Here is a 26337-nt window from a genome sequence, read left to right on the forward strand (position 1 = left end):
ACTTATCAAAGGTCTAATTAAGAAGTTAGAAGTATTAAAAGTGATTGAAAACATGTTTGAATAATTAGTATGATTTTTAGTTTCAAGTGTCCTAGTTGGATTTTAGAGGTTTAGGAGTGTTAAAGTGACATAAGTTGGTTTTGATAAGTAAAGTTGAGTTTAAAGGTTTGAAAGAGATAAAAAATGGGAGATTTAGGTAAGTTTTGGTCAATTTTCGAGTTGAAATAGGTAATTTCTAGGCAAGGGTATCGGTATTAGATGAACAGTACCGATACTTCAAAGTATAAATCGGTTAAATTGTATGAATCAATAAAACAATATCGATACCAAAGGAGTAGCATCGATATTGAGGGTATTGATACTAATGGATAAGTATCGGTACCATTTTTGAAAACAAAGTCCAGAATGCAATTTGGGTATCGATACTATAGTGAGGAAGTATCAGAACTGGTATAGAGTACCGATACTATTCAGTTTGAAATGGTGAATTAAGTGTTTCTTTTAGCTTAAGTTATTGATGACTAATTAATAAAAATATGAACTATGAGATTCATTTTGATCGTATTATTGTGTAGATATTGAACGAAGGCAAGTTCAGGACGATTCAATGTTATAAGATATCGGCTAATAGCGATGAGGATTTTGCTAGGACTGAGTGAGGCAAAGGTGAGTGCATATTACTATAATATATTGTTATATGGAAAGAAGACTTGCGATGAGTATATTTCCAATGTTTTGATTAAAACAATATTTTGAAAGCTTATTAAATGTTATGAATACATGTTTTTGATTATATTATATGAATATAAGCATGGTTTTGATTCTATTACTACGCGTACATGCACTGTTTGGATTTTATACTATGTGTTATTAATCTATATGATTATATGAATATGTGATATAAGCTATGGGAAATGTATAAATGGTAAAGTCCAAAAGTGTGTGATATGAGAACTAGAGGTATAATTGACATGCCAAGAGTCGAGGGTTCTACGCGGTCATTCGGGATAATTCTATGTGGTTCTTCGGGAAAAATTCTACGCGGTCCTTCGGGATATTTCTACGTAGTCCTTCGGGACATTTCTACATGGCACTTCGGTGCATATTCTACGCGGCACTTCGGTATAATTCTATGTGGCAGTTTCTACTATAACCCAGTGCACAACCTCAATGTACTCACATACCTTGAGTTCTCAGTGATATACCTTGGGCTATTAAAAGAAATGACATGAATGAATAGTGCATGATAATATACATTTTTATTTTATGAAATGTACTCTAGTTTCTTTATCCTATGATTTTTATAAAAAACTAAGAATAAAATTAAATATTTTAATGTTTATTATGAACATTATGTCTCACTAAGTCAAAGACTTAGCATGTGAGTGTTTTCATACGTAGGTTTAAAGAAGCCAGGAGAATAAAGCTAGGTCAAGATAGTACATCATATCATATCTCTACTGAAGATTAGATCAGAAACAATTTGAACAATATGTTAATTTGTTATATTGAATTTTGTTGGCATGTAATTAAATGTTTAAATCACCTATGCTCTGATCAGTTTTGTAAACATACTTTATTGCATTTATGTAAATTATTAAATATTTATTTCCAATGTGAGGTTGAATTTTCAATATTTACTTTCATTTAAGGGTTCCACTATTTTAATACAAATAATTTCTTAAATTTTCAACTACGTTTTGGAAGTCAATGATTTGAAAAGTCAATGTGACACCTCGGATTCGTATACCAGTTGAGAGTGTTACATTTATTGGTATCAAAGCTACGGTTGATTCTAAGCTTAAACAAAAATCATTTGTGTTTTAAAAGTATACATGCCAACGAAAAAGTGAAAAATATCTGATCTGATAGTGTAATGAGTATGATGCCCTTGCTAATAGAGTTAAATGATTATATCTTATTAGATGTCTGACTACGAGGGCTCCCAAAGTGAAGCAGAAGATGAAGGACATGAGGGTAGTAGCAATTCACCTGCCCTAGCCAGGCAAGGTGAAGAACATGTGCCCCATGGAGTGTCGTTGCAAGATCAATGAGTGTTTTCAGGACGTTGGACGTTATTCTAACACATTTCCAATCTCTTGCTCCCTCAACTCCTAGGATGGATGTAGAAAAAGTGTTGAAAGGGTTAGGAATACCCGAGTTCAAGGGTGAAGCTAAGAAAGGTCATGTTGCTGTGGACCTTTGGCTTAATAGAGTAAATATCATATTGGAGTGTCTCCACTGTTCGGAAGTGGAGAAGTTAGATGGAGTAGTTTGGTTGCTACGAGGGTAAGCTCGGGTATGGTGGACTAATGTCACCATGAAAATGTCAAGTGACCAAGTGACATGGTCGTTGTTTATAGAATAGTTCAAGAACAAGTACATCGGTGATTAGTTTATTAGGCAAATGAAGAAAAAATTAATGAGTTTGAATTAAAGGAATCGCACCGTGTATGAGTACGAGTGCGAGTTTAATAAGCTAAGTAGATTTACTGCCAAACTAGTTCCGATTGAAAATGATTCATGTAATTGTTTGTAGAGGGCTTACGCCCCAGACTAAAAGAGTTGTCATAAGCATTGAATCTATCCTTGTTTCAAGAAGTGGTCAATCGTGTTAAAGCTCTAGAGAGAGCTCAGAATGAGAGGATTGGAGAGCAAACAGTTCAGATGTCCAAGAGATTTGTTGCTTCATCGAGCTCAGTACCATCAAAAAGAGGCAAAGGTTCAGGTTTACAACCTCAGACCAGATCCGAGTCAGTTACATCAATGGGAAGAAAATTAAATCCAATGAGAACAAGACAGACTCAATCAATATGGTCTGGAGCTAGAAGATCAAATCAAGTTCAACCAGTGTAGTGTCAGTATTATAAAAAGAATCATACTGGAGGATGTCGAATGGTCTCCGGAGCATGCTTCAGATGTGGAGACACTGGACATTTTATCTGGGATTATCCATTGATGACCAGAGAGCCTGCACAAATAGAGTGATCTGCTACAGTATCTTAGAGAGGTAGAGAAGAGGTAGATAAAGGAATCAGTCTGAGTCAGCCACTCAACCTGAAGTGCGTTCAACTACTCGGGTCTATAATATTAAGACTAATAAAGATTGTGATGATCCGGAGATCAATGCAGGTACTTTTCAGTTATTTGATAAATCTATTTTGGCTTTGATTGATCCAGGATCAACTTATTCTTATATTAGTAGTAAATTAGTGAGAGAGTTGAAAATCCAATTAGAAGCTATAAGTAACGATGTGATAGTGACTAACCCATTAGGGCATAGTGCTCAGGTGAATCAGCTGTGTCGAGGTATCCCATAAGGATTTAGAGAATTGAATTCCCTGCTAATCTGATGGAATTACCATTTGACGAGTTTGAAGTAATCTTGGGAATGGATTGGTTGTATCATTATCATGTAAATGTAGACTGTAGATTGAAGAGAGTAGTTTTGATGAGTTCTGATAGAATAGAAGTAATTGTGATCAGTGAAATAGTTAATCCATTAGCTAATGTAATATCGATGATGTCGGCTAAGAAATTAATGTTACAAGGATGTCCATCTTTCATCACCAATGTGATCGATACTCGACTCAATGAGAGAGGATTGAAGGATATTCCTACGGTAAGAGAATTTCCAGATGTATTTCCAGCTGAGTTGTCGGGGTTATCTCCAAACATAAAGGTCAAGTTTCAAATCGAGGTAATGCCTGGAACGGCACCAATTTCAATGGCTCCTTATAAAATGGCCCTGAAGGAACTGAGTGAGTTAAAGACTCAGTTGCAAGAGTTATTGGATAAAGGATTCATCAAACTTAGCGTGTCACCATGGGGTGCTCTAGTGTTGTTCGTAAAGAAGAAAGATGGTTCGATGCGTCTTTGTATTGATTATCGACAACTCAACAAGGTGGCAATAAAGAAAAAGTATCATCTTTCAAGAATTGATGACTCATTTGATCAACTTAAGGGGGCTTCGGTGTTCTCCAAGATTGATTTTCGTTCTGGCTATCATCAGTTGAAGATTCAAGAAATGGAAATTCCAAAGATGGATTTTAGGACTAGATATAGACATTATGAATTCGTAGCTCTGCCGTTTGGGTTCACAAATGCACCTGTCGTGTTTATAGACATCATGAATAGAGTATTTTAGCCCTATCTTGATCAATTCGTAGTCGTCTTCATTGACGATATTTTGGTGCATTCAAAGATGAATGAAGAGCATGATGCACACCTTAGAGTGATTCTTCAAGTACTTCGAGACAAGAACTTTTGCTAAGCTGTCTAAATGTGAGTTTTGGTTAATTGAAGTGACATTCCTTGGACATATGGTATCAGCAGAGGGATTCGAGTAGATCATCAGAAAATTTAAGCCATTTTAGATTGGGGAATTCCAAATAATGTGTCAGAAGTTTAGAGTTTCCTAGGTCTTGTAGGTTATTATCGAAGGTTCGTTAAGAAATTTTTGATGATAGCTTTGCATTTACCAAGTTGTTAAGGTAAGATGTGTCTTTTTCTTGGACCCCTGAATGTCAAAAGAGTTTTGAGGCATTGAAGCAAATTTTGACAGAAGCTCTGATATTAGTTCAACCAGAATTTGATAAGAATATATGGTTTATAGTGACACATCCTATAATGGTTTGGGATGTGTATTGACGCAAGAAGGTAAAGTGGTGGTATATACATTGAGGCAATTGAAACCGCACGAAAAAAAACTATCCGATATATGATTTAGAGTTGGCTGCAGTAGTGTTTGCTCTGAAGATATAGCGTCATTACTTATATGGTGAGCGTTGTTACATCTACACATATCATAGTTTAAAGTATCTGATGACTCAAAGAAAGCTAAATTTGAGATAGTGAAGATGGATTAGGCTTCTCAAGGATTATGATGTAGTAATTGATTTTCACCCCGGAAAAGCAAATGTGGTAGCTGATGCTCTAAGTCGGAAGATATTCTCATCTTTGCGAGCCTTAGATACGATATTGTCATTAAGTGGAGATGGTACATTACTTGCAGAGTTAAAACTTAAGTCGACGTTACTGGATCGAATTAAAGATTTACAAGGTAAATATGATAAGTATTTGAAAATAATAGAGCAAGTGAAAAATGAAAAGAGTAATGATTTTGAAGTTAAGCTCGATGAAAATCTGTATTATCGTGGGAGACTTGTTATTCCAGATGATAAGGTGTTAAAGAATGACTTGCTATCAGAAGCTCATTATAGTCCGTTGACTATGCACCCAGACGGAAGTAAGATATACATAGATCTTAACAGTAGTTATTGGTGGCCAAGAATGAAAAGAAGTATCACGGAATTTGTGTCCAAGTGTTTAGCGTGTCAACAAATAAAAGATGAACATCAGGTTCCTTCAGGATAGTTGCAACCAACCTCCATCCCTCGGTGGAAATGGGAGAATATTACGATGGATTTCGTAACGGGGTTACCCTTGACCCTGAATAAGAGAGACTCAATTCGGGTGATAGTTGACCGATTGACCAAGACAGCACATTTCATTTCCGTCCGAGCTGATTTCTTTATGGACAAGTTTGTTGAATTGTACATCAAAGAGATTTTTCAACTTTATGGTGTGACTGCTTCGATAGTATCCGACAGAGATCCACGATTAACTTCAAGATTTTGAAAGACTTTACATGGTGCTTTAGGGACTCGATTGAACTTTTGTATAACTATTCACCCTTAGACAGATGGACAGTCTGAGAGGACTATCCAAATCCTGGAAGATATGTTAAGGGCATGAGTTATCGAGTTCAAAGGATCTTGGGAGAAGTATTTGCCTCTTACAGAATTTTCCTATAACAACAACTACCCATCGAGCATTAAGATGGCTCCTTATGAAGCTTTATACGGGAGAAGGTGTCGTACACCACTTAATTGGTACGAGCTTAAGGATCGGGACGTTTTGGTCCTGATTTGATTAAGAAGTAGAAGAAAAAGTTCAAGTGATTCAGTATAATCTCAAAGTGGCAGCCGATGGACAGAAGTCATATGTTGATTTAAAGAGAAAATAGATTGAGTTCGAAGTTGGAGATAAAGTATTTTTGAAGGTCTCTCCTTGGAAGAAAGTGTTACGTTTTGGCCGGAAATAAAAAATTAGCCCTAGATTCATTGGCTCATACGAGATTGTTATGAGAGTAGTACCAGTGGAATATCAGTTAACTTTGTCACCGGAAATGGAGAAGATTCATAATTTTTTCATGTTTCCATTATTAGAAGATGTCGATCTGATCCTTCTCATATCATTGCACTAGAAGATATTGATACCCAACCATATTTGACTTATGAAGAAGAACCGGTGAAAATTTTAGGTCATGGAGTTAAGGAACTTAGGAATAAGAAAATTCCTTTAGTCAAAGTGTTGTGGAGGAATCACAAAGTAGAGGAAGCAACATGGGAATGTGAAGATGATATGCGTAGATAATTTCCCCGCCTCTTTATGTAGTGAAAATTCGAGGATGAATTTTCTTAAGGGGAGAATTGTAACACCCCAAACAACAGGTTAGTGAATAAAGTGTAAGATTTTAAAACTTTGTGATTCATTTTAAATAAGTTGAAAAGATCAAGGACTAATTTGGAAATTTTGCTTAGAACTTAATTGCAAAGATGGAAGAATGGAATGGCAAAGAGGTCTTTTATCATGATATGAATTTAAAATTCATTTTAAAAGATATTTAAGCTTAGGAAGATGAGAAAAGAATAAGTATCTGGAAAAGTTTGAGTCATTTCTCTTCTTTTTCTTTTTGTGTCGTGAACCTCCATTTCCAAGGCGAGTGACTTACAAGTTGATTGTTTCTTGAACTTTAAGTTGGGGTTTTGGTCTTTGGGTGATACATAAGCTTAAGGAAAGCTTAAGGTTTATTAAAACTAAGAGATGGGTGAATTATTGATGAATTAGTTAAAGGAGTTTTTAAGGGTTTTGATGATAGGGTTTAGTATTAGGATTCCTAATTATAAATTTGACTTGTTAAGGGCCTAATTAAGAAGTTAGAAGTATTAGAAGTGATTGAAAAATTGTTTGAATAATTAGTATGATTTTTAGTTTTAAGTGTCCTAGTTGGATTTTAGAGGTTTAGGAGTGTTAAAGTGATATAAGTTGGTTTTGATAAGTAAAGTTGAGTTTAAAGGTTTGAAAGAGATAAAAATGGGAGATTTAGGTAAGTTTTGGTCAATTTTCGAGTTGAAATAGATAATTTCTAGGAAAGGGTATTGGTATTGGATGAACAGTACCGATACTACAAAGTATAAATCGATTAAATTGTATGAATCAGTAAAACAATATCGATACCAAAGGAGTAGCATCGATACTGAGGGTATCGATACTAATGGACAAGTATCAGTACCATTTTTGAAAACAAATTCCAGAATACAGTTTGGGTATTTGATACTGAAGGATAGTATCGATACCATAGTGAGAAAGTATCGGTACTAGGTATAGAGTATCGATACTTTTCAGTTTGAAATGGTCAATTAAGTGTTTCTTTTAGCTTAAGTTATTGATGATTAATTAATATAAATATGAACTATGAGATTCATCTCGATCGTATTATTGTGTAGATATTGAACGAAGGCAAGTTCCAGAAGATTCAATGTTATAAGATATCGACCAATAGCGATAAGGATTTTGCTAGGACTAAGTGAGGCAAAGGTGAGTGCATATTACTATAATATATTTTTATATGGAAAGAAGACTTGCGATGAGTCTATTTCCAATGTTTTGATTAAAACGATATTTTGAAAGCTTATTAAATGTAATGAATACATGTTTTTGATTCTATTACATGAATATAAGCATGGTTTTGATTATATTACTATGCGTACATGCACTGTTTGGATTTTATACTATGTGTTATTGATCTATGTGATTATATGAATATGTGATATAAGCTATGGGAAATGTATAAATGGTAAAGCCCAAAAGTATGTGATATGAGAACTAGAGGCATAATTGACATGCCAAGAGTCGAGGGTTCTACGCGGTTATTTGGGACAATTCTATATGGTTCTTCGGGACAAATTCTATGCGGTTCTTCGGGATATTTCTACGTGGTCCTTCGAGACATTTCTACGTGGTACTTCGGTGCATATTTTATGCGGCACTTTGGTGCAATTCTATATGGCAGTTTCGACTACAACCCAGTGCACAACCTTAATGTACTCACATACCTTGAGTTCTCAGTGATATACCTTTGGCTATTAAAAGAAATGACATAAATGAACAGTTTATGATAATATATGTTTTTACTTTTATGAAATGTACTCTAGTTTTTTTATCCTATGATTTTTATAAAAAAACTAAGAATAAAATTAAATATTTTAATGTTTATTATGCACATTATTCCTTACTAAGTCAAAGACTTAGCGTGTGAGTGTTTTCACACGTAGGTTTAAAGAAGCTAGGAGAATAAAGCTAGGTCAAGATAGTACATCACATCATATCTCTACTGAAGATCAGATCAGAAACGATTTGAACGATATGTTAATTTGTTATATTGAATTTTGTTGGCATGTAATCAAATGTTTAAATTGCCTATGCTCTGATCAATTTTGTAAACATACTTTATTGTATTTATGTAAATTATTAAATATTTATTTCCAATGTGAGGCTGAATTTTCAATATTTACTTTCATTTAAGGGTTCCACCATTTTAATACAATAAATGCTTAAATTTTCAACTACTTTTTGGAATTCAATGATTTGAAAAGTCAATGTGACACATCGGATTCGTATTCGGGTCAGATACGGGTTGGGGGTGTTACAGAGAAGCCTACTTGGTGGCTTGGAATCTTGTCGGGTGAAAGGGGCATTTTTGAATTTGCATGTGCACTCACACATTCAGAGGTTTTACGGGTCGAGGAGCTCTTCTCTTTGCGTCTTTCTTGGTTAAGCTCAGTCAGTTTGGATACAATTTGATCAACCAGGTCATTTTGGTTTTGTAAGATATGATCTATGGTGGTTTTTTGCACCTGCTCCATTTTAGCTTCCCAATCTATTTGCATCATTCAGAAATTCTCTTCCAGCTCTTTCTTCAGTTTCACAAATTTTGTATCCATTCTCAGTACTGTGTGAATGAAGTTGCAGGGTTAGAAATACTTCCTCGGAGTCCTCCACGAGATAAACCCATGTATCCATGATTAATGCATGTAAAAAAATGTCTAAATGAATGCCATGCAGAATGCAATTATGCAAAATGCAGATGCAAAAATGTTGATCCCAACGGTGAATATCTTAGAATAATTTCCACCATAAATAAAAGCCTTCACAATATAAGATAGTTCAATTTATAGACATGTTTTCACTTAGATGTTGAGTCTGAAATGGGTCGATGATTCATCTCGGATATTCGTTCTTGAAAATTATGCCCCCTCAAGCGCTCTGTAACCTAACTCAGTTAATGCCCCGATGGTGGTGAAGTCAGTGTGTCGCTCTTTGCTGGTTAGCGATGAAACGATTTTAGACAAAGCTTTCATGTTGGATTACTCCACGGATCAATGGATCATCTTTTCAGTCTTGACTGTTGCACGATCTTCGAGCAAGTCTCATTCTTGTACTCTGAACTTCTTTTAGCCCTCAGTGCATGTTTGTGTATGTGACTGCTTGATTGAATACTTTTATCTCTTCTTGTAAAATTTTCTCTCGAATATCCCCTTGCGGATCAACACTCTTGCATTATGTTAAGATGATGCAATGCAATGCAAAGAATGATGAAAAAATAACACAAAGATAATTAATACGGATAAAAATGTTATTCAGAGATGAATATAACACCAACCATGTCATGATATCTACCCGAACATGCTTTTATTAAATAGCATTCCTACATGGGCATGCTTTCTCCCACAATGATTTTTTCAAGAAAATAATCCTCGCCACATGGTATCTAGTTCGCATGTTGTTATTCAACAGAATTTAAAACAAAAGGAAAGATTCACTGTCTTATACCTATAGAATGAATAAATCCCAACGAAGGTATAAGGTATATATCCCATGGGTTATTTGCTAAAACTCATACGAAGAATAAATTCTTACGAGAGTAAAGCATTCTCTCTGACTTTTTGGATCGAAGCTCGAGTCTAGAGCATATCTCATGCAAATGTACGTGGTGTGTGTTATGAGGAACGTACAAACCTTTGACTCAAAAGATGAACAAATAAAAACTCTCAACAAAAACTTAGACAGAGCTGAGAGAAAAAATAAAATGTTAGTATGACAATTAAAAATGAAGAAGTTAAAAACTTTAATAAATGGATCATAAGTTAACTAAAGACTCGAACTCGTAATTTCTACCACAATGACAATATGTAAGCGACTTACAGCCTGACACTAAAAAAAAGATCCCCAGCAGAGTCGCCAAGCTATCATAACACTTTTTTTTAAAAAACAATTATGTTTTATTAAAAACAATTATGACTTTACTAGTTGAAAAATTGATGATTTTGAATTAATTTGGATGAAATTGGATAGGAGTCACCATCGATCTTTAGGTTAGGTAGGTCGAATACCTAAAAACATCTTTTAAAACAATTTTAAGAAAAATCATTTGTAAGACAAAAATTGGTATGTGTTTACCAAAAACTCGATTTACGCATCCGGGAGTCGATTACGCGTGGGGAAGGATAAGCACCCCCATAGCGCCCAAAAGTTGGTACTTAATCGCTTACACGTTGTCGTAATGGTGAAAATTATGAATTCACATCGATAATTAAAATTATGATCCATTTGCTAAAGTTAATTTAATTTGCTTCGAATTTTTTATTAGGGAAAATTCCTTAACTTGAAAAGAAATCTCGAGATTAGCAATCATCCATCGGGAAAGCTATCTCAACTATTTCTCATATGTTAAAGAATATTCCATATTCATTGATTTAAGAAAAATGTCAATCGGATATACAATTAAAATCGACATTTGTGTAAAATAAATTACTATATAAAAAACGCATTGGATCATTTAAATACAAATTTTAATTAGTAAAATAAACTAGATTTATTTCAAGTTCCTTTTCGTTCGAACGTCGTATCGGATTGTACCACTTCGATCAAGTGATACTTTCCATGCCCGTTCTACAAATACATTTTTTGAAAATATTCGAATATATCATCAACAAATAAAAATTACAATGGAAATAAATACAGTTGGAAATATACGAAATAAGATATTTACAATAAATATAGCTGATAATATTTATTTAATATAGTATAAATGACTATATAATATGTAAAATATGTACATGCATGAGGGACTGAAATAAAAACAAATGAAAATTACAAACCAAAATAAAATGGACAAAAATAAATCATTTGAGAATTCCAAGGAACGAATGGAAAAACAGGAACTTGAAAGAGCTAAACAGTAATTACAAACAAACCAGAGCCAAGATCAAAAATATTAAAAAATATTTAATCCTAGATACAACAATATTTAAAATAGTGACCAAAATGAAACATGCCTAAATCATAGGGTCAGATTCGAATATCAGTAAAAATACACAACACATGAAATTAGTGACTAAAATGAAATAATCACAAATATTGTGAACCAAAGTCAAATATTAACAAAAAGAACATAACATATAATAATAAGACTAAAACATAAGTGCTCAGATCCAAATAAAATAGAACTTCATTAAATGGCTTTAATATGAGATTACAAAACATGGGGGACCTAAACGTCTATTATCCCAAGTATGAAAACACGTTGAAGGTCCCTCTTAAACGACACCATTTCATGTGGTGTATATAAGCCCAAAAAACGGGCTTATTTCCCATTTCACTCATTCCTTCCTCATTTCAAAAAATCAGAGAAAGAGTTCACATAACTCTCTCAACTTCCCTCCTCAAGGAAGAAAGAGCCGCCCTCCTCCGGTGACAATCACAGCAGCGCTCGTGGTGACGCACTGTGGCCGAAAGAAGCCAAAATGCTTCCCCTCTCATCCTCTACCTAAAAACACCCTATCCTCCTAGATATAGGGTTTACCTCTCAGGAAATGACGGCTCCGGCGACCTTTAAGTTACTCGAAGCTTCGAACTGATGTAAGTATCTTCTCCTCTCTTATATCTTTTCCTTATTTTTTCTTTTGTTTTCTCTTTTGAGTTTTTTCAAATGCTCTGAGATTTTTCCTTTTTTCTCTCTTTTCCGCCTCTAGTTTTTCAGTCCCCAAATCCTTCTCGTTTTTTCCTGAATGTCCTCCCCTTCAATCTCTCTCTTTGTCTTCTTTTATCTTGCATGTATGTGATTGGTGATGGCTTTTAATTTGATGCATGTGTCACAGCCTAATTTCATCGGGATTTGTTTGCTCTTTTTATTGTTTTTCCTTTGATTTCTCTTCCATTTTTACTGTTGATTGACATGTTTTCACTGTTGGATGGATACGTTCTGATCGACACCGATGGTTGCGATGGCGAGAATTAAATTCGGCTTGAGCGGTAATGAATGTTATCCATTAGGGTAAAACCCTAAATTTGGGGCAATCTGGACTGTTGGTTAGGTCCAGATCCAATGGCTTGTTGGAGGTGGTACAGGGAATCATCGCCAAAAACCCTAATGTGTTTAGGGTTTCAATCTTGGGTTGGGTTAACTGAACAGGGTCATATCCGGGCCTGGTCTGGATCTGGATTCTGATGGGCTGATGAGTTGGGTCTGATATAATATGGGTTTAGGCTTATATTGTTGGGCTTCGGGTAAGTTGGGTCTTGTATCTGGGTCTGATCTTGAATGCTGGGCTAGTTCAGGTTTGGGGCTTGTATTGGGCTTCGGGTTGTGGAGCCTGCAAAAATGTAAAAATGTTATATTAATAATAATATTAATAATAATAATAATAAATGATAAAATAATGATAATAATAATTTATAATATTTTTTAAGACCCAGAAAAAAATGGGTGTCTACACATTGCTTTAGCTTTGAGCTCTTTTTTAGCTGATTAAGTTTCCATCCTATAGTTCTAAGTAGGTTTAGCTTTCATTCCTTAGCCATTTGTACCTATATAAACAAACAAAACATATAAGTAAAACATATGATAAGTAGGTTTTCACTTAGATGTTGAGTCTGAAATGGGTCGATGCTTCATCTCGGATATTCGTTCTTGAAAATTATGCCCCCCTTAAGCGCTCTGTAACCTAACTCAGTTAATGCCCCGGTGGTGGTGAAGTCAGTGCGTCGCTCTTTGGCGGTTAACGATGAAACGATTTTAGACAAATATTTCATGTTGGATTACTCCACGGATCAATGGATCATCTTTCCAGTCTCGACTGTTGCACGATCTTCGAGCAAGTCTCATTCTTGTACTCTGAACTTCTTTTAGCCCTCAGTGCATGTCTATGTATGACTGCTTGATTGAATACTCTTACCTCTTCTTGTAAAAAATTTCTCTCGAATATCCCCTTGCGGATCAACACTCTTGCATTATGTTATGACGATGCAATGCAATGCAAAGAATGATGAAAAAATGACACAAAGATAATTAATACAGATAAAAATGTTATTCAGAGATGAATATAACACCTACCATGTCATGTTATCTACCCGAACATGCTTTTATTAAATAGTATTCCTACTCGGGCATGCTTTCTCCCACAATGATTTTTTTCAAGAAAATAATCATCGCCACATGGTATCTAGTTCGCATGTTGTTATTCAATATAATTTAAAGCAAAAGGAAAGATTCAGTCTTATACCCATACAATGAATAAATCCCTACGAAGGTATAAGGTATGTATCCCATGGGTTATTTGCTAAAACTCATACGAAGAATAAATTCTTACGAGAGTAAAGCATTCTCTCTGACTTTTTGGATCGAAGCTAGAGTCTAGAGCTTATTTCATGCAAATGTATGTGATGTGTGCTATGAGGAACGTACAAACCTTTGACTCAAAATACGAACAAATAAAAACTCTCAACAAAAACTTAGACAGAGCTGAAAGAAAAAATAAAATGTTAGAATGACAATTAAAAATGAAGAAGTTAAAAACTTTAATAAACGGATCATAAGTTAACTAAAGACTCGAACTCGTAATTTCTATCACAACGACAATATGTAAGCGACTTACAGCCTGACTCTAAAAAAAAGATCCCTAGCAGAGTCGCCAAGCTATCATAACACTTTTTTTTAAAACAATTATGTTTTATTAAAAACAATTATGACTTTATTATTTGAAAAATTGATGATTTTGAATTAATTTGGATGAAATTGGATAGGAGTCACCATCGACCTTTAGGTTAGGTAGGCCGAATACCTAAAAACGTCTTTTAAAACAATTTTAAGAAAAATCATTTGTAAGACAAAAATCGGTATATGTTTACCAAAAACTCGATTTACGCGTCCGGGAGTCGATTACGCGTGGGGAATGATAAGCACCCCCACAGCGCCCAAAAGTTGGAACTTAATCGTTTACACGTTGTCGTAATGGTGAAAATTATGAATTCACATCGATAATTAAAATTATGATCCATTTGCTAAAGTTAATTTAATTTGCTTCGAATTTTTGATTAGGGAAAATTCCTTAACTTGAAAAGAAATCTCGAGATTAGCAATCCTCCATCGGGAAAGCTATCTCAACTATTTATCATCTGTTAAAGAATATTCCATCTTCATTGATTTAAGAAAAATGTCAATCGGATATACAATGAAAATCGACATTTGTGTAAAATAAATTACTATATAAAAAACGCATTGGATCATTTAAATACAAATTTTAATTAGTAAAATAAACTAGATTTATTTCAAGTTCCTTTTCGTTCGAACATCGTATCGGATTGTACCACTTCGATCAAGTGATACTTTCCACGCCCGTTCTACAAATACATTTTTTGAAAATATTCGAATATATCATCAACAAATAAAAAATTACAATGGAAATAAATGCAGTTGGAAATATACGAAATAAGATATTTACAATAAATAGAGCTGATAATATTTATTTAATATAGTACAAATGACTATATAATATGTAAAATATGTACATGCATGAGGGATTGAAATAAAAACAAATGAAAATTACAAACCAAAATAAAATGGAAAAAAATAAATCATTTGAGAATTCCAAGGAACGGAATGGAAAAACAGGAACTTGAAAGAGCTAAACAGTAATTACAAACAAACCAGAGCCAAGATCAAAAATATTAAATAATATTTAATCCTAAATACAACAATATTTAAAACAGTGACCAAAATGAAACATGCCTAAATCATAAGGTCATATTTAAATATTAGTAAAAATACACAACAGATGAAATTAGTGACTAAAATGAAATAATCACAAATATTGTGACCAAAGTTAAATATTAACAAAAAGAACATAATATATAATAATAAGACTAAAACATAAGTGCTCGAATCCAAATAAAATAGAACTTCATTAAATGGCTTTAATATGAGATTACAAAACATGGGGGACCTAAACGTCTATTATCCCAAGTATGAAAACACGTTGAAGGTCCTCTTAAACGACACCATTTCGTGTGGTGTATATAAGCCCAAAAAACGGGCTTATTTCCCATTTCACTCATTCCTTCCTCATTTCAAAAAATCAGAGAGAGAGTTCACATAACTCTCTCAACTTCCCTCCTCAGGGAAGAAAGAGCCGACCTCCTCCGATGACAATCACAGCAGCGCTCGCGGTAGCGCACTACGGCCGAAGTAAGCCAAAAGGCTCCAAAATGCTTTCCCTCTCATCCTCTACCTAAAAAACACCCTATCCTCCTAGATCTAGGGTTTACCTCTCGGGAAATGACGGCTCCGGCGACCTTTAAGTTACCCGAAGCTTCGAACTGATGTAAGTATCTTCTCCTCTCTTATATTTTTTTCCTTATTTTTTCTTTTGTTTTCTCTTTTGATTTTTTCGAATGCTCTGAGATTTTTTCCTTTTTTCTCTCTTTTCCGCCTCTGGTTTTTCAGTCCCTAAATCCTTCTCATTTTTTTCCTGAATGTCCTCCCCTTCAATATCTCTCTTTGTCTTCTTTTATCTTGCATGTATGTGATTGGTGATGGTTTTGATTTGATGCATGTGTCACAGCCCGATTTCATCGGGATTTTTTTGCTCTTTTTATTGTTTTTTCCTTTGATTTCTCTTCCATTTTTATTGTTGATTGACATGTTTTCACTGTTGGATGGATGGGTTCTGATCGGCACCGATGGCTGCGATGGCGAGAATGAAATTCGGCTTGAGCGGCGAATGAATGTTATCCATTAGGGTAAAACCCTAGTTTCGGGGTAATTTGGACCATTGGTTAGGTCCAGATCCAACGGCTTTTTGGAGGCGACACTGGGAATCATCACCAAAAACCCTAATGTGTTTAGGGTTTCGATCTTGGGTCGTGTTAACTGAACAGGGTCGAATCCGGACCTAGTCTGGATCCAGATTCTGATGGGCTGCTGAGCTGGGTCTGATATAATATGGGTTTAGGCTTATATTGTTGGGCTTCGGGTAAGTTGGGTCTTGTATCTGGGTCTGATCTTGAATGTTTGGCCAATTTAGGTTTGGGGTTTATATTGAGCTTCAGGTTGTGGAGCCTGCAAAAATTTATAAATGTTATATTAATAATAATATATAATAATAATAATAATAATAATAATAATGATAATAATAATTAATAATATTTTTTAAGACCCATACAAAAATGGGTGTCTACACATTGCTTTAGCTTTGAGCTCTTTTTTAGCTGATTGAGTTTCCATCCTATAGTTCTAAGTAGGTTTAGCTTTCATTGCTTAGCCATTTGTACCTATATAAACAAACAAAACATATATAAGTAAAACATATGATATAAATGTAGCTTATAACCTATCATAAACGTTATGCACACCTAAGAATGAATACAATCACATATGCAAAGATGTATAACATAATGTAAACGGGCATCAACTTAATATAAGATAAAACATAAACATTTGGATTATATATAGGTATGCATGGTAATCATATAATATGCATAGTATAAGGAATGACAAATGGAAACATGTTACGATATCCTAATACTTATGCATAATGCAAGGCATAATTATGGCATAAATGTGAATAAATGTGAATGATATGAATGGTACGATAAACTAAGTATAATGTGATATTAAAATGAATGAATAATATGAACTACAACAAAATTGTTCTACAGCAGTGTTTTTAGCGGCGTTTTGAGAGTAAACGCCACTAACTTTAAACATATAGTTGCATTTCCATTCAAACGCCGCAAAATGGTAAATTTAGCGGCGTTTTTATACAAACGCAGCAATAGGGCTCATATATAGTGGTGTTTTTACGACAAACGCTACAACAGAGAGTACTTTAGCGGTGTTTGTATAAAAAACACCGTAATATGATTCATATATAGTGGCGTTTTTACAATAAACGTCGCAACAGAGAAGTACTTTAGCTGCGTTTGTATACATAGTACTACTTTAGTGGCATTTTTCAACAAACGTCGCAATAGAGATGTTATCATCATTTTTAGCAGCATTTTTTTTATCAAACGTCGCAAAAGACTCAGACTTTCGTGGTGTTTGTGAACAAACACCGCTATAGAATTATACTTTAGTGGTGTTTTTGTTCAAACGCCGCAATAGTCATGTACTTTAGTGGTTTTTTAATAAACGTTGCAATAATCATGTAATTTAGTAAGTTTTTTTTTTTGTAATAAACGCTGCAAGAGTGATGTAACTTAATAGCGTTTTTATTATAAACGTCGCGATTGTACAATCATTTAACCTGGGATTCCAAATCTCTTATTGTTTCATTCAAAATTTCATAAAATTCCTAACCAACCTATTTGTCTCTCTTCTTCACCGCCGTCGTCGTCTCCTTTAACCCAAATTTATTCGTCAAGTTGAAACCGAATGATAAAATTTTATTTGAATAAGAATTTGATTACAGAAACGACGGCGATCAGAAGTGTCCCTTGGCAACCACAAGAGGAGGGATTAAAGCAGGGGCGGATGTACTAAGCCCCTTAGGAGTAAAGCACATCCCATTATTTAAGGAAAAAAGTTAAAATTTATATAATATGTTAAATAAAAAAAATTGCATATATTATTTAAAAAAAAAAATTAAAATTTTGACCTCCGTTTATAAATTTCTTGATCGGTTGGTAAGGAGATCTGTGGACTGCTGGAACAACAGATTTCACCATCTTTTTCGGCTGATAAGTCTCAGATTTGGCAACAGCTTCAGCACTAACCTCAGTTCCCTGATTTCAACAACTATCTCGTTTTTATCCTAGCACGAGCTGAGGTTTGCTTCATTTTCTATCCCCGTTTGTTTCTTCGGTGACCAGTTTACAGATATTTTATTTTCTTGTAGTGCTTTTTGAGGAACTGGATTATGGGTATTGATCGGGTTATGTGTTTATGGAGGAGATACGATTGATGTTCTCTTTTCTTTTGGGGAATTTCTTTTTTTATTGGATTACGCTTCTATTCGATACTAGAATTGGATTTTTGTAGGGTTAATTACACTGTAATAGAATTTGCAAAGATTGTGCATTTCTTTGACGGACTACATTCTGGGTATTTAATTGAATTACACCTTTGAAACTGAAAATTCAGTTTTGTGCCTGTATAGGTGTCTAATGCATGAAATCAATGTTCTTACTCTGGATGTATTAGGAATATCTGTTTTCTTTTATGCGATAATAGAAATTTGTTTCATTTTGTTCATTTATGCAGGGTAAATCAGATGCTTTTGGATATGCTATGAGAATTTGTTTTCTTTGATTAGCTAATGAAACTTGGTTTCATTTTTGTAAGTTTATGCAGGGTAAATCAGTAGAGATTCGACAAGTTGCTGGTTTGCTTCTGAAAAATAATCTAAGAACTGCTTATAAGATAATGGCTCATGCACACCAACAATAAATCAAAACAGAGTTATTGCCCTGTTTAGGAGCTGCAGATAAACACATTAGGTCAACTGTTGGGAATATTATAACTGTGGTTGTTCAACTAGGGGGAATTGTGGGATGTCCTGAGTTATTGCAAGCTTTTGTAAATTGTTTGGATAGCAATGACATAAACCACATGGAAGGTGCTATGGATGCAGTGTCAAAGGTATGCGATGAGTAATTTTCTAATCTCTGCTATCATTTTATGGAAGTTGTCATATTACTGTGGAGAAGCTTCCTTTTCGTTTATTCAATATAGAACGATGGTTTAAGACTTTAAGCCATTAAACGATTGAATGAATCAATCGAATCAATAAAAGCATGCGGGTTTATTCAATATTGAACCATGGTTTCTCATGCTTTTACATAGTTTATGCCATTAAGTTTTGGAAGAGTCAATTTAAATCATAGAATCGTGTTACTATAATTTAGTGTGAAAGTTATTTAAAAATGTCCCCATTAGTTATATGAAGTTAGTAAGCAAAAAACTTCAGTGTAAGATGGATTACTCTTCCCCCAGTTTGTCTAGTGAGATAAATGAGATGATTCTTTGGCCATCTAGAATATATTTGCCTACATGCAAACAAGAATTGTTGCTAGAACAAGATTCTAAGACTCAATGAGTGGTTGCCTTAAAATTGTACCAGGAAGAGGGTTCCCACAAGTTCTACTTTCATGAGTTCTTTCTTTTCATTATGGTATATATATGGAGTTTTCCTGATGCAGAATCCTTGATTTTCTATGGTCTTTGACACATGTTTCCATTATTTAGGTGTTTTTCCCACTAATGAATAGCAATATAATATCCTGGTGAATGCCAATGGGTTAACTCACACTAGCTAATCTATATGGTTTCTTCTTCTTTTATTGGTGGTCTTACTGCATTCTGAGGGTCAAACTTAAATGTAGCTGTAGCTGACAAACGCCCTCTGTCAAAGACATGCTTATAGGCTTACTTTGAATTACCTTTAACGCATCAACCATTCCTTTTGTAATACAGATTTGTGAGGATATACCTCAAGTGCTGGATTCAGATGTGCCTGGGTTAGCTGAAAGGCCTATCAACATATTCCTTACTCGGTTATTTCAGGTAAAACACATTTTTTATTTTTAAATTGTCAGGTTTTTAAAATTTTCTAATTGTGTCTGTTTTTCTATGAGCAGTTTTTTCAATCTCCCCATGCTTCTCTGAGAAAGCTGTCATTGGGTTTTGTAAACCAATATATCATGTTGATGCCTTCTGTAAGTTAACTTGAAAGTTAGAACATTTATATTCTTCCAGTGATGGATGTTATCATGATACTTTTTGGGAAATGCTTGAATTGTGCATTGATTTCTTTTAGGCTTTATATACATACATGGATAAATACCTTAATGGTTTGTTTGGCCTTGCTAATGACCCTGCAGCAGAAGTGCGGAAATTGGTGAATAGTTTCTCCTTTCTCTTGTATTATTATTGTATTTATAACCTAATATTTTGCATGTAATACTCTACTGTGAATATTTCCTAATTTTCCTTATAATTTATTATTGAAGCCTATAAAAGATTGACATGTATTACTTATCATTTCTGATTTGAACATTTATTTTGAATGTAGTGTTAGAATCCAACATATTTTCTCATCTAGTCTTTGATGTTTGATGTTCCTCGTCTTTTTTCTATCATGGACCATGTATATATTATGTAACTGAATACTGCGGATAAGGACTGTGATGCAGCATTTCAGAAAAAATATGAACTTCAAAATCAAATTGAAGCAATGAAGCAAATGATGCAGCATAATCAAACGAAGAATTCATCATCCTAGGTGTTTTCTTAGGTTAATGCTTTGTTTATGCCATTGAAAAATGTTGAACTACATTATATTTAACTTGGATGTTTGTAAACTTTGATTTATTTATGTTTTTATGTATTATTACTTAATTCGAATCGTAATTAAATTTAAGATGGTTATTGGATATTGTTACAGGTTAAGTTTGGGTAATACAAAATAGGAAGAAGATATGTTGAAAATCAGTTTCGATTAGCGGCGTTTTAGGGGCAAAACATCACTAACAGAGTTCATATTTGGCGGCGTTTTTAGGGGGAAAGGCCGTTAAATGACCAACCTATTGCGGTGTTTGTGCCTGAAACACTGCTAAATATTAAATCTATTGCGGCGTTTGTATACTAAAATAACTTGACCTTTAGCGGCGTTTTAGTATACAAATACTGTTACATAACATGACTTTTAGCGGCGTTTATTAGTAAAACACACTAATAGTTGCGGCGTTTGTATTATTGGTGTTTTTTGCGGTGATTTTTTTGTGCCGACAGCATTTTTAGTGGCGCTTTTAAACGTCGTTATAGTACAAAAAACGACGCTATAGACCAATTTTGATGAAGTTTAAGATATGATATTAGAAAAGATATGATATTAGAAAAGATATGTAAGGATAGTGAAAACTCCCTCCACTTTCATCCTTATGAATAAAGATGAAAGATTGATGACCATGAGTAGGCGTTTGAGTAGGATCACGTCCATGGGCTGACCTTCGTGGGGTTAAAGGGAGCCTTGGTCCCGTCATTTTTTTTAATTATTAATTAATATTTAAAAATATATTTATTTTAAAAAATAAATAAAGAAAAATTTATCAGTATCTCTTAATTTAAACAAATTGTATTTATGGAAAATAGAAAATACTTTAACCCCCATTTTAATAAATTCTTGATTTCGCCCATAATTACATCAGTTATAGATTCGATACTCATTAAGAATAAGATTTTCTCTCATGTTCCCTAGGTAAAATTGTTTTAAACCCCCCCCCCCCCAAATACAAAACAAATCAACTAAATCATTTGGAAGTTACAAACAAAATCAAACACTTAAAACAAAATCCAATCACATGTAAAGTACCCATTTTTGCCTGTTCTCAGCCACCACGGTTTGCCATAATGATATAAACTTCACACTATAAATTAATCCTTCGTCCAATCCATGTTTTAATGTAATCTTTTATTTATTATTTTTTATTTTCACTCACATGATTGATGCTTTATTTCTAACCAAACATCAATTCAATAAGAAAAAGTTAAATAAGAAAATAATACGTTAATAAAGTTAATTATTATTAATGAATAATTTTAATTTGAGTAAATTTATTTATAATTAGATAAATTATATATATATATATATAATTTGTTTATCTAGATTTATTTTTTAAATATTATTTAATATATTAATTATATTAATAATATGTTGAGTATATATATATATATATAATTTAGATAGTGCAACAGACATAGTTATATAATCTTTTCCGTGTTTATATTTTTAATTTAATATTAAAATGTTCACTTACTAAAAAAATATATCACAATGACAATTTGATAAAATTTATTTTCAAATAATCTTAATTTTTTAACCAAACATTATGATCTTATATTCATTATTCATTTTAAATAAATTAATATAATATTCTAAATAATGTATTAGATAGTGTTATTTTTTTAATAATCTGTATGATTACAAGGTAGTATATGTTCATAAGTTTCTTAACTTATTGACAACACATATACACCCTGCAATCGCATCTGTTTGAATTCAGAACTTTTACCACTTAGACCATTTGATGGATTCAATAATATTATTTTTTTGAAAACTCTTATAGATCTTAAAACTGATGTAGCCTCCCATGGAAATTTGACAATGAACGTTTATACCACTGCATACACAGTGTTCGAACTCAAGATTTCAAGAGATAACAATAATCTCTTAACCACTAAGGTCAATTGATTCATGCAAAAATACATAACTAAAGTGATATATAAATATATTTAAATAATATCTTTTAGTTTTGTTTTTAATATAGTAGTGACCCATTATATCATATAAATGATTCCTTAAGGTGCAAAACTAATCTAAAGATAAAAGTTTTAATCTATGTTTTTTGTTTTGCTTAAAATGATGGTACACTAATCATAAATAACAATTTGATATTAATAAAAAAATTAAGTTCACAAATAAATTTAATAATTTAAAACAAATATTCACATTATATTTTTAAATAATAAAAATATAAAATAAATATGTTCTATTTTTTTTAAAAGAAAGCCCATATTTTTTAAAGAAAATAAAAATTAGCATCTCCTTGACAAAATCCTACTAGGAAACAAAATTAAACAGTTCATCACTCATCATTTTGTAACTGCTCTTCAAAATTTCCATCGCTCGCATTAACCACAACAACCAATGTATGCCAAACAACCTCCTCATTTGACCTAGGGTAGGTAAAATTTTACTTGATTCAAAAATTTAATCTTTTTAGTTTCACTTGATTCGAAAAAGATCAACTCGAATTGATTCGATTCATAATTTTATAAACTCATATCGACTCGAAAAATTTTAAATTTGAGTCAAGTTTTTTATTTTGATTAATTTCGGGTAAGTACAAGGTAATATATGTTCAAAGATAATTGTCAACCATTTGACATTGAACTCTCATACCTCTGACATTCATGGTGCTTGAACTCGGGAACTCAAGGAAAAACAACAATTCATTTACTACCGAGATCACTTGATTCATGTCAAGCTATAAAATAGAACTCAAATAACTTAAATTTTTTAATAATTAGTGGATTAATTTTCAAATTTGAGTCGAGTTCATCAATTTGTATGATATATGTATATCACATATGAAAAAACTGAAGAAATAAATATGTATTGTGTATGGTTATAGAAAACCGTTTAAATTAGAATCAAATAGTACCATACAATTATAAACATTTATAATTAAATTTAAACTGAAACTTGACCGGTTTGACTTGACTCGATCTGAAAAAAATCAAATAAACAAGACTCGTCGACTTAATAACTTAAAATTTTTTGACTTGACTCGATCAAATGCTCACACATCCAAAATTAACACCGTCCATGTCACTTTAGCACTGTCAACATAATACGTTACTAAATCAGAATTATTTATTTTTTCCAACTCACCATTTGAAGCAGATTTTTGTTTCACACATATATGACCGTTTCAGCCATTGTTGAACTTCGAAAGACAAAACCCTGTACGAGGTTTCTTTTAGCAGCATTTTAGGTTTTTCCTTTTTTTTTCCTAAGCATTTTTCGTAGAGATTTATCTGAGAAGGATAAGGGGAAGAAATCATGAGTATTGAAAATAAATTCATTGTTAAGTTTTTGTTGATGGTAATAGCAGTTTTCATGGTTTCAATCGAATCATCCACGGCGGCGTTGCACCGTGTCGGAGGCAAACAAGGTTGGTACCCTAACGTCAATTATTCCGATTGGTCCGGCCGTGAGCGGTTCTATGTCGACGACTGGCTCCGTATGTTATCTCCTTTCTTTATTACTTTTTTATTTTCATATGATTGCTTCAGTTTTAAAATTTTAAAAATTAACCGGTAAACAACTTATGAAGTGATCTATGTAGTAAAAGAGAATGTTTATCTCCTTATAGATTATGAGTTCAAGCAATCACATTTGTAGGGTGAGTGTGTGCATTCTCAGTAAGTTAAGAAAACTCTAATATATATTATTGTGTAATCACTCCATACTATTCAAAAGGAAAATTAACCTGATAAAGAATCCATCAAGTGGCATCAATGGTGAAAGAGAATGTCGATCTTCTCGTGACAAAACTTGGTGATAGAATTTAGGGTGTCAACTTAAAATTTTAAATAATTTAGAGATTTAAATTTAAAATTTTTATAATTTTTGAAAGGTCTAGTTTATATTTTTTTCAAGAAAAGAAAGAAATATATAACTACAACTTTTGAAATATTGAGACGCTTAATTCTTAATAAGAATTGAAACCATTCAACTTTATAAGAAATTGAAATTAATTAATTCAATTTATTTGGTAAAGTCTTTTGCTTTAGGTTTATGAAGTTGGAACCCTTAACTTCTTTCATCTCCTTTACCTTTTCTTTATTTTATTTATTTTTTATAAAGAAAATCAAAACTTTATAAAATATACATGAACCAAGTGATTTAAGTAGTAAAAAATTATAATTATTTATTGAAGTTTTGGATTCGAGCACCATGAATATCAGGTGTATAAACATTTAATGTTAAATAGTTAAAAATTATCTTTGAATAGATACTACCTTATACTTACCTAGATTAATCAAAACCCTTTACAAAAGATCCTCAAAGAAAGCAGTCAAAAATCCGATTGTAAAATAAATCTGAAATATCAAAAGAAATATTTTTTTTATATTTTTTAATTCGTTTTCAAATATAATTATTATTTTTATTTATGTTCAATATTAATTTAAATATATTAGAAATTTATTGTTAGTATTTTACCTTTTTTTACTATGAATAAGTGTATTGCTAGCTGCATTCATAACTTAAAATGGTAAAAAATAAATTAACATTCGATAATGAGGACAAGAAAGGTTAATATAGCTAATACATTGAACCTAAAATAGAGAATTCAATTTCAAATAAACCTCTATATGCACAAAAGGAAGAATTAGCTGTAATTATCTTATTGGCTGGCACCTTCCAAAAAATACCTTAATGGTTGATTTCAATGATGGATTGAGGATACGAACCAAACGACTTCAATAGTTAAAGGAATGATTGTTATTTTTATAGGTCTTAGGTTCGAGGACTAACGATTGCAAGATATTTAAGCGTCTTTAAAACATATACTACTACTTATAATTATCCAAGATTAATAAAAAAATGATGGATTGAGGAGAGTTTGTTGGGACGGTTATCATACCTATTTTTTTTTTGAATTTTTATATATTTTATTTATTTTTATTAAAAATTTGTTTTCATCTTCTAATACAAATTTTTACATTTATATCTAATTAATTTAATTTAAAAAATTGTTGTAAATCTTTAATATTTTTCTTTTATATATCATCTCATAGTCTGAATACAATGGACCAAAAGAAACCCTGACGCTTCCAAAATTTTAAAATAATTTATTTAACTTTTAAAAGTTTTAATTTGTTATTAAAATTTTAAAATTTTATATTTTAAAATTATAAAAAGTTTTAATTTTTATTATCTTCTGGTTCTCTTGATTGAAGTTTTCAACTTTGACAAGCGCTACTTCAATGTTCTTGAAGTGAACCAGACAAGTTATGACAACTGCAATGATCGAGGTTTCATACAGAACATAACTCGTGGTGGCCGAGATGTGTTCGAGCTGACGGAGGCGAGGCCGTATTACTTTCTCAGCAGTGGTGGCTACTGCTACAATGGTATGAAAGTTTCCATCGACGTTGAAGTTCCTCGAGCTGCCCCGGCACCGGCTCCAGTCAAGAATGGTTCACCTCCATTGATTGCTATTAGCATTAGGGTTTTGCTCTTTTTGATTTCTTTTGCTGTGGCATGTTTTTATTAGTTGGTCCATTTGTTTAAATCAGACAGTTGACTGTGATTAAGCAACAGTAAAATGTTGTATTATATTGATAATGATGATGGAATGAGT

The 26337-nt window shown here is 32.7% G+C and overlaps 2 protein-coding genes across 3 annotated transcripts; both read left to right on the forward strand.

Annotated features, from left to right (window-relative positions):
- Positions 1-18099: 18099 nt before the first annotated feature.
- On the forward strand, positions 18100-20406 carry LOC120162832 (transportin-1-like). Of its 2 annotated transcripts, none has more exons than XM_039172900.1 (5): positions 18100-18233; positions 18749-19045; positions 19880-19969; positions 20044-20121; positions 20223-20406. In XM_039172900.1, exons 2-5 carry the CDS (start codon positions 19016-19018, stop codon positions 20364-20366), a joined length of 342 nt encoding a protein of 113 aa, XP_039028831.1. In that variant the 5' UTR covers positions 18100-18233; positions 18749-19015; the 3' UTR covers positions 20367-20406. The 2 variants fall into 2 exon arrangements, with proteins under 2 accessions (XP_039028831.1, XP_039028830.1); XM_039172899.1 differs by having other exon boundaries at positions 18758-19045.
- Positions 20407-24023: 3617 nt separating this feature from the next.
- Positions 24024-26292, forward strand: LOC120162831 (lamin-like protein). Its single transcript, XM_039172898.1, has 2 exons — positions 24024-24210; positions 25934-26292. The coding sequence occupies exons 1-2, from the start codon at positions 24030-24032 to the stop codon at positions 26248-26250; spliced, it is 498 nt and encodes a 165-aa protein (XP_039028829.1). The 5' UTR covers positions 24024-24029; the 3' UTR covers positions 26251-26292.
- The last annotated feature ends 45 nt before the right edge of the window (positions 26293-26337 follow it).

Source organism: Hibiscus syriacus, unplaced genomic scaffold, assembly GCF_006381635.1.
Source record: "Hibiscus syriacus cultivar Baekdansim isolate YM2019G1 unplaced genomic scaffold, ASM638163v2 tig00111409_pilon, whole genome shotgun sequence".
NCBI classification, from domain to species: domain Eukaryota; kingdom Viridiplantae; phylum Streptophyta; class Magnoliopsida; order Malvales; family Malvaceae; genus Hibiscus; species Hibiscus syriacus.

Excerpts from the sequence above, each read along its gene's own strand:
- LOC120162832 (XM_039172900.1), top strand. The coding sequence starts at position 19,016 with ATGGAAGGTGCTATGGATGCAGTGTCAAAG. Across the intron at positions 19,046-19,879 it reads CTATGGATGCAGTGTCAAAG|ATTTGTGAGGATATACCTCA; the intron begins GTATGCGATGAG and ends TTTGTAATACAG. Across the intron at positions 19,970-20,043 it reads TCCTTACTCGGTTATTTCAG|TTTTTTCAATCTCCCCATGC; the intron begins GTAAAACACATT and ends TTCTATGAGCAG.
- LOC120162831 (XM_039172898.1), top strand. The coding sequence starts at position 24,030 with ATGAGTATTGAAAATAAATTCATTGTTAAGTTTTTGTTGATGGTAATA. Across the intron at positions 24,211-25,933 it reads CTATGTCGACGACTGGCTCC|TTTTCAACTTTGACAAGCGC; the intron begins GTATGTTATCTC and ends TCTTGATTGAAG.